The sequence below is a fragment of the Bos taurus genome, chromosome 11 (assembly GCF_002263795.3).
Source record: "Bos taurus isolate L1 Dominette 01449 registration number 42190680 breed Hereford chromosome 11, ARS-UCD2.0, whole genome shotgun sequence".
NCBI classification, from domain to species: Eukaryota; Metazoa; Chordata; class Mammalia; order Artiodactyla; family Bovidae; genus Bos; species Bos taurus.
In genome coordinates this window covers 6716702-6730475 of record NC_037338.1, presented here as the reverse complement: position 1 = coordinate 6730475, position 13774 = coordinate 6716702, and the positions used below count along the sequence as shown (strand labels likewise).

Sequence of the window (13774 nt, the reverse complement as noted above, 5' to 3'; positions counted from 1 at the left end):
TTCTTTACTCATGTTCTTTCATCTGTTCAGTTCTGACACCTTTCTTAAAACCTTGAATCCCTCTGAAAATTATAGTTATTAATGCCTTGATCTTGCTTGATGCAGTTTCTTTGACATTTTGCTTTTATTGTTCTATTACGCAGAAATCGTAACATAATGAATCCTGTCCATCTATTGCTATAAAGAGAATTCACCCTATTTTCTTCTATTCTACAAATAATTATTAAATGCCCAGTGAACAGCAGGCTTGATTCTAGGTACTGGGAGTATAGTTGAGACCAAAATAACATCTCTGCCCTCAAGGATCTCCCATGCTGGTGGGGAAAACAGACATAAAATAAACAAGCAAATATAAAACAGAAGGTCTGGTGTGGGTAAGAGCAAAAATGACACAAAGCACAGCTGGTGGGGGGACACAGAAGGATGGAAGTAGAGGGGCTCTTGTTTAACTTATATGCAGAGGACATCATGGGAAACGTTGGGCTGGAAGAAGCACAAGCTGGAATCAAGATTGCCGGGAGAAATATCAATAACCTCAGATATGCAGATGACACCACCCTTATGGCAGAAAGTGAAGAGGAACTAAAAAGCCTCTTGAAGAAAGTGAAAGAGGAGAGTGAAAAAGTTGGCTTAAAGCTCAACATTCAGAAAACGAAGATCATGGCATCCAGTCCCATCACTTCATGGGAAATAGATGGGGAAACAGTGGAAACAGTGTCAGACTTTATTTTGGGGGGCTCCAAAATCACTGCAGATGGTGATTGCAGCCATGAAATTAAAAGACGCTTACTCCTTGGAAGGAAAGTTATGTCCAACCTAGATAGCATATTCAAAAGCAGAGACATTACTTTGCCAACAAAAGTCCATCTAGTCAAGGCTATTGTTTTTCCTGTGGTCATATGTGGATGTGAGAATTGGACTGTGAAGAAAGCTGAGTGCCGAAGAATTGATGCTTTTGAACTGTGGTGTTGGAGAAGACTCTTGAGAGTCCCTTGGACTGCAAGGAGATCCAACCAGTCCATTCTAAAGGAGATCGGTCCTGGGTGTTCTTTGGAAGGACTGATGCTAAAGCTGAAAGTCCAATACTTTGGCCACCTCATGCAAAGAGTTGACTCATTGGAAAAGTCTCTGCTGCTGGGAGGGATTGGGGTCAGGAGGAGAAGGGGACGACAGAGGATGAGTGGCTGGATCGCATCACCGACTCAATAGACGTGAGTCTGAGTGAAGTCTGGGAGTTGGTGATGGACAGGGAGGCCTGGCGTGCTGGGATTCATGGGGTTGCAAAGAGTTGGACACGACTGAGCTACTGAACTGAACTGAACTATAAGGGCCTTTGGGAAGATCACATTTGAACAAAGACTTGAATAGGTAAAGGAGTGAGTCATGCCAATTTTTCTGCAATTTGATTTTTAAATTTAACTCATTAACTTAGCAGGAATTTATTTTTGGTATATTATATAAAAGAGGCTGTGATTTTTTTCCCCACAATGTGTATAAACCATCTCAACACTCTTCCTCTTTATTTTCAGAAGTTTAATTATGAAAGCTGAATCCATTTCTCCATTTACTGGTACGTTACGTATTTTTCAGACCATCTATTTGAAATTACCATTTTCTGGACCATCCTTTTAAAAAGCATTTACCAGTTCTTGAGGATTCTTCCTCTTTAGTATTTCTAAATCATCCTTTCCAGTTTCGAGATAAAATCCCACCCTTCCAAAAGGAAAACCACGCCCTCACTATTTTTGTATCTAGAACATCTGCCATAGAACATAGTCGACATAGAACTTTTAACACACTGTTATGAAATGAATAAATGAATTTCAAAACTCATTTTGATGTTTTCAACTCTTATTCAAAGAGCGCCTCACACCCACCCACACGCACCCTGGTTCCCGTGATCTGGTTTCACAGTAAACATTACGTGGACATTTCAGTCTTTCACTACAAACCCACTATACACACAGTAGCTTTGGTAAATAACTGAGGAAAAGAACAGCATCCTTCACAAAGCTGAGCCGCTCCCGTTGGAAAGGACATGGTTTGATTTGAACTATTTTATTTCCTTTATTTTACTCGGATAGGATTGCGAATCTGGATGGCCAGTCTTTAACTCCATCAAACCATAGGCTTTTCCAGTTCTGCGTTTATACCGTCTGTGCATCCATATGCCCCCCAGAACCAAGACGATGAGGGACAGCGGGGCAAGCATGATCTCCCAGGAGAACGTGGCAGCTGTAGGAAGAACAGAGACACATGAGCTGTGAACAAGCTCCTGTGGCCAAATGGGACACTGCCGTGCACTCTACAGAGAAGGACGCCCGGATCAAGAGTACTGAGAATGATATTGACGGCATTATGGAAACAAGGAAGGTAAACAGGAATTTCCTGGCAATCCAGTGGTTCACTAGAAAAGCCCCAGAAGCTGGGCAAGACTGAAGGCAAAAGGAGAAGGGGATGGCAGACGATGAGTTGGTTGGATGGCATCACCGACTCAATGGACATGAGTTTGAGCAAACTCTGGGAGACGGTGAGGACAGGGAAGCCTGGCGTACTGCAGTCCGTGAGGTCACAAAGAGTCAGACATAGTGACTGAACAACCAGTTCAGTCCAACTCCAAGCTTCCAGTGTAGGGGGCATGGGTTTGATCGCTGGTTGGGGAAGATCCCATGTGCCCCACAGTGGGTAAAGAAATAAATAACAACAACAACAAAGTCAGGTAGAACAAATATCCAGCAGAGAGAAGCAGTGTGGATTTCGGCGGGGGTGGGGCATGTGTCAAGGTCTAATTTTGTTCCACCTGCTGGACTGTATGCAGTAAGGGGTCTATCGAGGTCTTTGCTGGCTAACTGTGATGTGACCAGGGTATAATATGTCCTTTTCCAGGGAGCCTGGGTGTCAGGAAGAGTCAGTAAAGTAACAAAGGAAAAGAAAAATCTGGGATAAAGGAGCTTTAGGTGTCAAGATTATTGCCTGGATCCAGCTGTTTTTAATTCTGTTCCTTTGCAGCTCTGTGTTATGAAAATATAGGAAGCAAGTGTTGATTAAAAGTTAACAAGTGCTGCAGGAGAGGGATAAATTGGGAGGTTGGAATTGGCATATACACACTATATAGAATAGATTACTAACAAGGACGTGCTGTATGGCACAGGGAACTCTCCCCAATACTCTGCAATAACCCATACGGGAAAAGAATCCAGAAAAGAATAGATACGTGTGTATGTATAACTGAATCACTGAGCTGTACACCTGAAAATAATACAACACCATAAACCACCTATACTCCAAAATATAATAAAAATTAAATTTTAGGAAGTTAACAAGTATATTTTAACACTTTAAAATGGTGACTTGTGGTATGTGAATAATATCTCAATAAAATAAATATAAAAGCACAAAAAAGAGTAAAGATGGAATTAGAGAAGGTGTAGTTCAGATGTAGAGAACAAATGTATGGATACCAAGAGGGAACAGTAGAGGTGGGGGATGAACTGGGAAGTTGGGATTGACATATATACACGATTGACACTGTATAAAACATGATTAATGAGAATCTACTGTATAGCACAGGAAACTCTACTCAGTGCTCTGTGGTGACCTAAAAGGGAAGAAAATCCAAAAAAGGAGGAGATAAATGTAAACATATAGCTGATTCACTTTGCTGTACAGCAGAAATTAATACACGGTAAAGCAACTATGCTCCAATAAAAATTGATGAAAAGGTTAATAAGTATATTACTTGTTAGATTCACAAAAGAGGCTCTGATTATTGATCACACATGGATGAGGAGGCCAGAATTCTACATTTCTGAGATACTATTTATCCTACTCTGCCGATTTTCGGGAAAAAACACATTCTCAGGCAATTTCTCCAGATGATTCTTGCATCTTAAAATTCCACAAACCGAGTGAAGCTTTCGTTTTTGGAGCCACTATTGGGAGGCACCTCTGAGCCCTGGTGGAAGCTTTCAGCTGTGAGCTCTGTGGTCAGTCAGGCTTTGGCCTCCCCCCGAAAGAATTTCACTGGGTAGGTCTGGGGGTGAACCCAGGATTCTGCATTGTCAACCAGTGGCTCAAGCAGGGCATGCTGGTGTGTACAGAGAATGGTTGCAGAGAAGTTACACTGTGTGGTCATTCCTGCCCTAAGGCTTATCCAGATCCTCAACTGTCCATTAAAAGCTTTCCTGATGTTTCAAGTTAAGGAATTCAGTGCTTTTCTCTGTATGGGAAGATGCAAGAGTCTGGGCTAACTAAAACCATCCTTTCCTATACATCTCAGCTTTCTGGGGCCAGTATCTGGTGTTTTTCACATCCTCCCCCCACCCACCCCCAGCTCCTCCATGGTCACTGTAGGAAGTGGGTGCAGCCTGGTGGGGGCCTGGATCATAGGTATTGTTCTTTCTGGGTGCCCTCCAGAAATAACTCTCAACTTAAAAAAAACTTGTCCGCAGCTGCCTCCTCTGCAAACACCCAAATGTAGGGGGGCTTGTGTTTACTGATTGTGATGAAGTCAGGGTAAGGTCCCCAGTGGGAATCACTTTGTCTCTTCCCTTCTTGTCCTTCGAGCAGCTGACAGACTACATCACTTACACCTCCCTTTTCTGCTCAGCACTCAAACACTGAGAAGAAATCGATCTTTCAAAGTGATTTTTTTTAATTTTGAAAGTTGCTCAGTTGTGTCCGACTCTTTGCAACCCCATGGACTATAACAGTCCATGGAATTCTCCAGGCCAGAATACTGGAGTGGGTAGCCTTTCCCTTCTCCAGGGGATCTTCCCAACCCAGGGATCAAACCCAGGTCTCCCACATTCCAGGAGGATTCTTTACCAGCTGAGCCACGTCAAAAGGATAAATCAGGTTTTTCTTTCCTCCTTGTTTCAATGTTCTTCCATGAGCAGTGAGTTGATCTAGCTACAGTCTTGCACTTTATTTCCTAATGTTGTTGTTTAGTCACTCAGTTTTGTCCAATTCCTTGTGACCCCATGGACTATAGCCCGCCAGGCTCCTCTGTCCATGGGATTTTCCAGGCAAGAATAGTGGAGTGGGTTGCCATTCCCTTCTCCAGGGGATCTGCCCAACCCAGGGATCAAACCCCTTTCTCCTGCATCACAGGCAGATTCTTTACCACTAAGCAACCAGAGAGGCCCTATTTCCTGGTGACTGATGGCTTTAACCCTAAACCCACTTGAGCTCTGGGTACCTCCCAATCCCCAGTCCTGGGAGGATGAAGTTTCTCAACCTCAGGATGAAAAACCTCCTACCCGCCTCGAGGGGTCAGGGAAGCACACTGGCCCTGCTGATCCGGCAGAACCACAGGAAACACAGGGTTTGGTTTTGTTTTTTAACCTATCACAGAACCATTTTGTCTTTTTTCCAAAAAATCAGCTTCCTCTTTAAATTTTCCTTTGAGTATAATCTCCCAAAGCCAGCCTCCACCCTACCAAAAACATTCACAAATACGGAGAGATGTGTTTTCTGAGCTCCACTAACAGAAAACTCACAGATTCACCTAAGTAACCACCTGATGAACCAGGACCTTTGTTTCACATCCACAGAGCACCCAACACTTGTTTTTCCCTTTCATGACCCGCCCCCGAAATCCATACCTTCTTTGACCGTGGTACGAAGCGTCTGGGAACTCATCGTATTACGGACAACACACTTAAAATCCGTGTGCAAATCCTCTCTTCTGACAGGATCAAAAATCAGTGGCACTTCAATGTAGTTCTCATTGTTTTCTGAGTATGCCCTGAGTGAGAAAACAGTTCAACATCCTCTGTCAAAGGCCGGCTTGTCTTCTCAATGCAGACACCTACACATCCTCAGAGCTCCGCTGGACTTAAACTGACGGCACGATTTACCAAGTTAGGGCGACTTGCCATTACAGTTGTTATTTACTTGGGAGATTTTCTAAGCCTATTCCTGAAGATAAGAGTAACTCTCAAGATGCTGGTAGCTGTGATAGGATGCTTGTGACAATGCGAACTTACAGAAGCCAGCTTCTTTGGATAAACAGGTGGGGGGGCTCACTTTTTAAGGCTCTTGATGAACAATGAACCATTGGTGGGAACAGAAATGTCTAGTCTGGGGAAATTGGACTGCATGACCAGCCAATCATTTGCATATTGAAGGGAGGGAGGGAGTTTCCAGGAATCCATCCTCCTCTGCGTCTGTTCTCATCACCATTCACTGCCAGCTCTCTGGAAGTTCAAGTTCAGAACCAAGGGCAGCAGACGTGGGGGAGGGCTCTAGTCAACATCACTGCCATTTGTAATGTTACAGGAATCCAAAGATGCCTCACATTATTTATTAGTACAAATAAAAATATCATGGCTGTGGGTCCACTAGGACTATTTTCTTTTTTCATCTATGGGGGAAAAAATAGGCTCCTTTAAGTAAATGGATAGTATGAGCAAGCTGGCACGTGGCATGTGAGTCCTGCCCAAACTTCTTGCAATGAGGATCCACAAGCAAAAGGTCGTGCTAACCACACCTAATTTCTATCCACTAAACTGCATCTAGAAAGGTCATGTTGGATAGATCTTTCCAAAAAGACAAGAATTTGGCAGGCAAAAATTCAGGCAAATTCAGAGTACTGACACTACAATTTAAAAATCCTTTATAAAAAATAAATAAAATTTAAAAATAAATTAAAATCCTTTATAATTTGGAATATGGAAGGGTCTGCCTTCCTCACACAAAAAAATGGTTCCCATTTACAAGGCGTGACTGTTCTGCGTTCAGAGGGAGAAAACGTTTTCCAGAGAAGGCTTATGAGAACAGAGTTCTCGCTTTCTTTCATAGCATCCTTCCTTAGAGACTGTGGTAGCTCACGGTTTCCTGAGAAATAGGCGGGGCTCAGATCCAGCTGCTATATCTCAGGGTCTCTTTAAGGGCTATGAAAATGTTGGACTCCTAAGTTGCAAAGTCAGGAATGGACACATGTTAGCTCAAAGTATTTGTTTGAAAACTGCAACACTCGAGAGAAAAAGATTTAATTAAACAACTAGAAGAGGCAACACCAACCAAGTATTAGGCTGCTACTCAACTCATAGCATTACAAGCCTTGATTCTCAAGAGTAGTTCGTGATTCTTAGCAAAGCTCAATGTCAAACATGCTAAAGATCCAACAGATTAGAATAAAAATATATATATAGGTTTGTCCTGTGGTGTGTGTGTGTACGTCATATAGGATGGGTTGGCTAGGACACCGTCTGTACAAGGAAGTGACGTCTGCGGAGGGTCACAAACAGCTGTGCCCAGGGGACAAGGAAGATCCGCCCCATCACTTACTGGCGCTCGCCCTCGGTCACGCGGCCCCCGTGGTAGGCATCCTCTATGAAGGTGTTGTTGGCTGTCCACCACAGCAGAGTGGTTGTGTGTATGCCGGCTCCCAGAAACACCTTACATGGGATTGTCAGCCTGGACCCTGTGACAGCAAGACAGCGCATCAGACGTCAGAACCCAGCTGGTGGACAGGGGTCACGTGTCATGCGGAGTGAATAAGTCAGACAGAGAAGGAGAAATATTATATGACATCCCTTATATGTGGATGAGCAGTGGGCCTTTCACTTCTTCTCAGACACCCTCAACACACTATTATTTTTTCTTAGAAGGAATGTTAGTTCCCTTAAGCTTTCACCTTGAGCGTCAGTATTTACTAAGCATCTCCAGCTCCTTCCTCGTGGCAGATGGAAAGCCAGAAGCAAACAGCTTCCCAAGGCCACTGGGCTCCTACAGAGCATTCTGAAGTCCCAGGCCACCTTCCTCCACAGTTCATTCTCGCTGCCTCCAAAAATCCGGGTGTGTGTGTGCATTCTCTTTGCCCACTGCTGGTCCCGGCTCTCCTGTTTGCCCAGGGCGCTCTCCACCCAGGTCGTGCTCATCTGGGATTAACCCCTTCAAAGGTCACTGTGTTCTACATGCATGGTCCAAGAGGATGCACGCACCTCAGTGTTCACTGCAGCACCATTTACAACAGCCAGGACATGGAAGCAACCTAACTGTCCACAGAGGAATGGATAAAGAAGATGTGGTATATATATACAAGGGAATATTGTGTGTGTGTGAGTCGCTCAGTCGTGTCTGACTCTTTGCGACCCTACGGACTGTTCATGGGACTCTCTAGGCAAGAATCCTAGAGTGGGTTTCCATTCCCTTCTCCAGGTTAATCTTCCTGACCCAGGGATTGAATCTGCATTGCAGGCAGATTCTTTACCATCCGAGCCACTAGGGAAGCCCAAAGATGTGGCACATATATACAATGGACTATCACTAAGCCATAGAAAAGAACAAAATAACGCCATTTGCAGCAACATGGATAGACGTGGAGATTGTCATGCGGAGTGAAGTGAGTCAGACAGAGAAGGAGGAATATTACATGACATCCCTTATATGTGGAGTGTAAAAAGAAATTATACAAATGAACTTACAAAACACAAACAGGCTCACAGACTTAGAGACTGAACTTACGGTTGCCTGCAAGGAAGAAGCAGGGGAAGGGACAGTTAAGGAGTTTGGGATGAACAAGTACACACTGCGATATTTAAAATGGATCAAACAAGGACCTACTGCACAGCACAGGGAACTCTGCTCAATGTCATGTGGCAGCCTGGGGGGGAGGGGAGCTTGGGGGAGAATGGACACATGTATGTGTGTGGCTGAGTCCCTTTGCTGTTCACCTGAAACCATCACAACATTGTTAATTGACTATACCCCAATACAAAATCAAAACTTCTTTCAAAAGAAAAAGCCACTACGTTTTACATGAAGGGTGCCTTCTACAGTTGTGCGATGTGATGGTCCTGAGTCCCTTGCCTCAATCACTCTAAGTTTTTTTTTTTAGTCACCAAAGTGGGGAACAAAAGAAGAAATCCTTCCCATGCGTATCGTCCTCAAGTGATGGGCCTCCTTGGGGCATGGCCTTTAGCCCCCCTGGCCCCACTTCAGGCTCAGAAAGCCTGCTTTTGTTCTTCCTGCACACCCCTCTGACCTTAAAAGATTTCTCAGGCAGCAGCAGCCCATTCAATCTGGCCACAGGTGACTCTGCCAGGCATATCCATGCGTGCAAAGCAACGGGGTGGGAGGTAAAGTTTTGTGGGCTGGGGAACATGGAGGAGCCAGCGTCAGCACTGACCTGGGTCCCCACATCCCCAGGCTTCCAGAAAGCTCTTCTGAGACCCAAGATAGCTGAGGCTTCCAGAGCTGCAACTCAGGTGTCAGGCCACAACCCCAGCATCTGCAAGAGCCCCCCTAGGCTCCATGGTCACCAATTAAAGTTTAAAATATAAATGCTAATTGCTCAGTTGTGTCCGACTCTGCAACCCCACAGACTGTAGCCCACCAGGCTCTTCCATGCCTGGGCTTCTCCAGGCAAGAACACTGAAGAATACTGTTTGAACCACCAGGGAAGCCTCAAGAATACTGGAGTGGGTAGTCATTCCCTTCTCCAGGGCATCTTCCCAATCCAGGGATCAAACCCAGGTCTCCTGCATTGCAGGCAAATTCTTTACCATCTGAGCCACCAGGAAAGCCCTTAAAATATAAGCCTAAGACCAAACAGAAGAGATAGGTAGGTAGCTAGATAGATGAATGGATGGATGGATGGATAGATAAATGATTGATGGATCAATAGACATGTGATTGATAGATGGATAGATAGACAGAACTCTGCAGCCAGGGTTTAATAAATGAGCATAAGAGCTAAAAAACGATTATATAAAAACAAACACACACAAAAGGTGCAGGCCTCACAGACACACAGGCCTGAGTCTGAACCCCAGTCAGACTCAACTGAGACTTTTTGACAGACGCTGAGCCAATGACCCCCACCACCCTCACCCCAGGCATCTTTTCTTCTGGAAAATGGGAGAAATAAGACCATCCCACAGGGTTGATGTTGGCATTGAAAGACATCTTATTAGACTTCACAGTGTTTGATAAGAAAGTGTGTGCTGCTGTTTATAATAGCCAGGATATGGAAGCAACCTAGATGCCCATCAGCAGATGAATGGATAAGAAAGCTGTGGTACATATACACAATGGAGTATTACTCAGCCATTAAAAAGAATACATCTGAATCAGTTCTAATGAGATGGATGAAACTGGAACCTATTATACAGAATGAAGTAAGCCAGAAAGAAAAACACCAATACAGTATTCCAACGCATATATATGGAATTTAGAAAGATGGTAACAATAACCCTGTGTACGAGACAGCAAAAGAGACACCGATGTATAGATCAGTCTTATGGACTCTGTGGGAGAGGGAGAGGGTGGGGAGATTTGGGAGAATAGCAGTGAAACATGTATAATATCATGTATGAAATGAGTCGCCAGTCCAGGTTCGATGCACGATACTGGATGCTTGGGGCTGGTGCACTGGGATGACCCAGAGGGAGGGTATGGGGAGGGAGGAGGGAGGAGGGTTCAGGATGGGGAACACAGGTATACCTGTGGCGGATTCATTTCGATATTTGGCAAAACTAATACAATATTGTAAAGTTTAAAAATAAAATTAAATTAAAAAAAAAAAAGAAAGTGTGTGCTGGCCGGAACAGTGAAAGGGTGAAAAACGAAAACCTCTGACAAGCATTACCTCCCTTGACCCACTGACCTGATAGGAAGCGACAAGAAACTGTCTCCAGGGAGCCAGCAGGGCAGTCTGAGCCTTGGGTGTAATGCTAGCATTAGCCACATGTTGGTGAAGTGAATTATTAATATTTTAAATACACCTCAGTTGCTGCCTGGGACATCATGCCATCAATTATTTCTTTCATGTAGTTAACAATGGCCAATAAATGTTCTGATTTTTTACACTGAGTGTTTTTGTTGGTAGAGTTTTCAAGAAGTTAAATATGCATGCTTCTCAACAATGCCATTTCTATGAACATTTGACAAAGAGAAATGTTCCCTCACACTTGTTAATTCGCACTGGGGTAACAACATTGTTATTTCTTGCAGGGAGGGTCTCCACCCGAGACATGCATCCCCTAGGGCAGGCACAGTGGGTGACACGGGGGTCCCGGGGCCCCAGGTTTGAGATTGCAGGCACCCCCATGGGTCACATGGTCCTTACCCAGTGAGGCTGAGATGGTCTGGTGGGGAGAGATGATCACAGGAATAGTCTCCTCATCTCTTTCTGAGAAAGACAGGAGGAAAGGAGATTCAATGAGGAAGCACTTCATTGCGAGCTGAGGGTCAGGGTCTATTGTTTAGCTAATTAGCTAAATTCTCTTTTGCAGCAGAGCCAGACATTGTGAGTCTCGGCTTTTGTCTGGCAAAGGAAACCGGCTAGCCACAAAATTGAGGCTCTTTGGCCAACGCTTTTCCCAGAAGAGAGATTACTGGAAGAAGCCGCAGTTATACACACATTCCTCTCGCAGATGTTCTATGCTCTGCGATAACAATTAACCATTCCACTCCCCAGCTTCCTGAATGAACCCTTAACAGGAATGTTCTCGATGTCCACGGGACGGGTGTTACTTCAAAGGCTCCTCACCCTAAAGTAGCCCCCTCCACACCTGCCACTAGAGTCCTGGAGTCACTTCTGAAAAATAAAAAAGGCACAGGACATCCAGAACCACCTGTTCGTGATGCTAACCCCACGTGTGTGTGTGCCTTTGTGCGACTCTATGGACTGTAGCCCACCAGGTTCCTCTGTCCATGGAATTTTCCAGGCAAGAATACATGCCCTCCTCCAGGGGCTCTTCCTGACCCTGGGATCCGACCTGAGACTCCTGCATTGGCAGGTGGGTGCCGCTGGGAATGGCCACCTGGGAAGCCTGTTAACCCCACACTGAGAGAGAAACGGGGTAGCCCAGCTTGGCCACCTGCTTGTAATTGAGGAAATCAACTCTTTGTGGAGGAATCAGAGCCCAGCTCCCCAAGAGGCAGTTCTCCCTGCAGCTTGAAGAAACTGGGCATCTAAACTGGGGCAGAAAGGACAGCGAAGGGTGGATGAAGGGCTGCCCAAGTCCACCACGGCTCTATCCTCGCGTCTTCCACTAAAGAGCATCTGAAACCCTAGTGGGATAAGCTTTAGGCAGCATCCCCGGCGAGCCCAGAGAGCAGCCGGCTTCTCCATTGTGACCGAGATCACGACCAGGAGCCTGCGCCTCCCTCCAAGATCACAGGGCTGCTTCAGGGAGGCAGATAGGGGAGAAAGATGCCCCAAGGACGAGATACATCCGTGGGTCGAAACTCCAGGGCATGTCAGGATCACCTGGGAGCTTATTAAACATGGGTTGCTCATTGTTTCTTATTCAGTACGTCTGGGAGGAGGCCTGAGAGTCTGCGTGTCTAATGAGTACCCAAGTGATGCCGCAGCTGGCGGAGGACCACCCTAGAAAACGGCTGAGACATAGTGTGGTCGGGACACAGGATAATAGGTAGGTTGGCGCCCCCTCGTGTTCCTGTGCTGTATCACATGAACAGGATAACGGTGGAGGGGGGTGGGATTCTAGGGGATCCCCTCTGCGGGGGAGCAAGGGGCTGATGCGATTGAATCCTCACCAGACACAGAGATTTCCATTCATGGAAGACTCGATTTCCCCTGTAATAAGACTGGATCTCTGTATTCTCTGGGAGAAGAAAATCTTTTCCCTTCGTAGACTAATTATATGCCTGAACAGTCCGTGTGTGTGTGTGTGTGTGTGTGTGTGTGTGTGTGTGTGTGTATGTGTGTCTGCTCACTTGCTCAGTCATGCCCACCTCTTTGCAACCCCATGGACTGTAGACCGCCAGGCTCCTCTGTCCATGGGATTCTCCAGGCAAGAACACTGTAGTGAGTTGCCCATCCCTCCTCCAAGGGATCTTCCCGACCCAGGGATCGAACCCTCATCACGTATATCTCCTGCATTGGCAGGCGGATTCTTTACCACTAGTGCCACCTGGGAAGCCCTGAAAAGACCCCGACTGTGTAGTTATTCAGCGTATAAAATTAAGAGAAGCATCACACTGTCCAGAGCAGGGGCCAGGACTTCACCCCTCATGTGCCTCTGCACCAAGCTTGATGCCCAGCACGTAGGAGGCGTGGAAGAAACAGTGAACAAACTTGACTTGCTACTTGGTGCTGTTCACACATTATTTTCAGGTAGAACTCATGTAAACCAATGCGCACCCTTGCTATTTCAAACCCTGGTTTCAAGAGCCACGAGACACTCTTGTGTGTTAGTCGCTTAGTTTTCTCAGTCGTGCCCGACTCTTTGTGATACCCTGGGCTGTAGCCCACCAGGCTCCTCTGTCCATGGAATTCTCCAGGCAAGAATACTGGAGTGGCTTGTCGTTTCCAAATCCAGGGGATTTCCACAACCCAGGGATTGAACCTGGGTCTCCTGCACTGCAGGAAGATTGTTTACCGTCTGAGCCTTCAGGCTAGACATGCTTGGGGAAGATCAAAAAAGAGAGATTTTTTTCACCAGCTATACCAGTGTATAGACTTCTCATTGAAAACTCCAAAAAATCCTAGTATCCTAGAATTAGGAGAAGGAAATGTCAACCCACTCCAGTATTCTTGCTTGGGAAATCCCATGGACAGAGGAGCCTGGTGGGCTACAGTTCATGGGGTCACGAAGAGTCGGACACGACCCACCAAGTGATCACGCATGCACATCCTAGAATTAGACACAAAGTTGTGGCAACTGGGTTCTGATGACTGGCCCTTGAGGTGCAAGCCTTCCAAACCGACCTTGCAGAGGGACCTTCCAAGTGAACTCCTGTTTGGCTCCCTCTAGTGGTGTATATTTTAACTTCAGACTTAGAACCCTGTCACCTA

At 45.7% G+C, this 13774-nt stretch overlaps 1 protein-coding gene across 2 annotated transcripts in view; it reads right to left on the bottom strand.

Annotated features, from left to right (window-relative positions):
• Window positions 1–1406: 1406 nt before the first annotated feature.
• IL1R2 (interleukin 1 receptor type 2) overlaps window positions 1407–13774 on the bottom strand; it is a 38969-nt gene continuing 26601 nt past the window's right edge. Inside the window, exons 6-9 of one of the 2 annotated variants that reach the window (XM_010809815.4) lie at window positions 11078–11140; window positions 7294–7429; window positions 5607–5749; window positions 1407–2235 (exon numbers count right to left, since the gene is read on the bottom strand). In XM_010809815.4, the coding sequence (XP_010808117.1) occupies window positions 2054–2235; window positions 5607–5749; window positions 7294–7429; window positions 11078–11140 (524 nt within the window). In that variant the 3' untranslated portion in view covers window positions 1407–2053. 2 annotated transcript variants of the gene reach the window in all.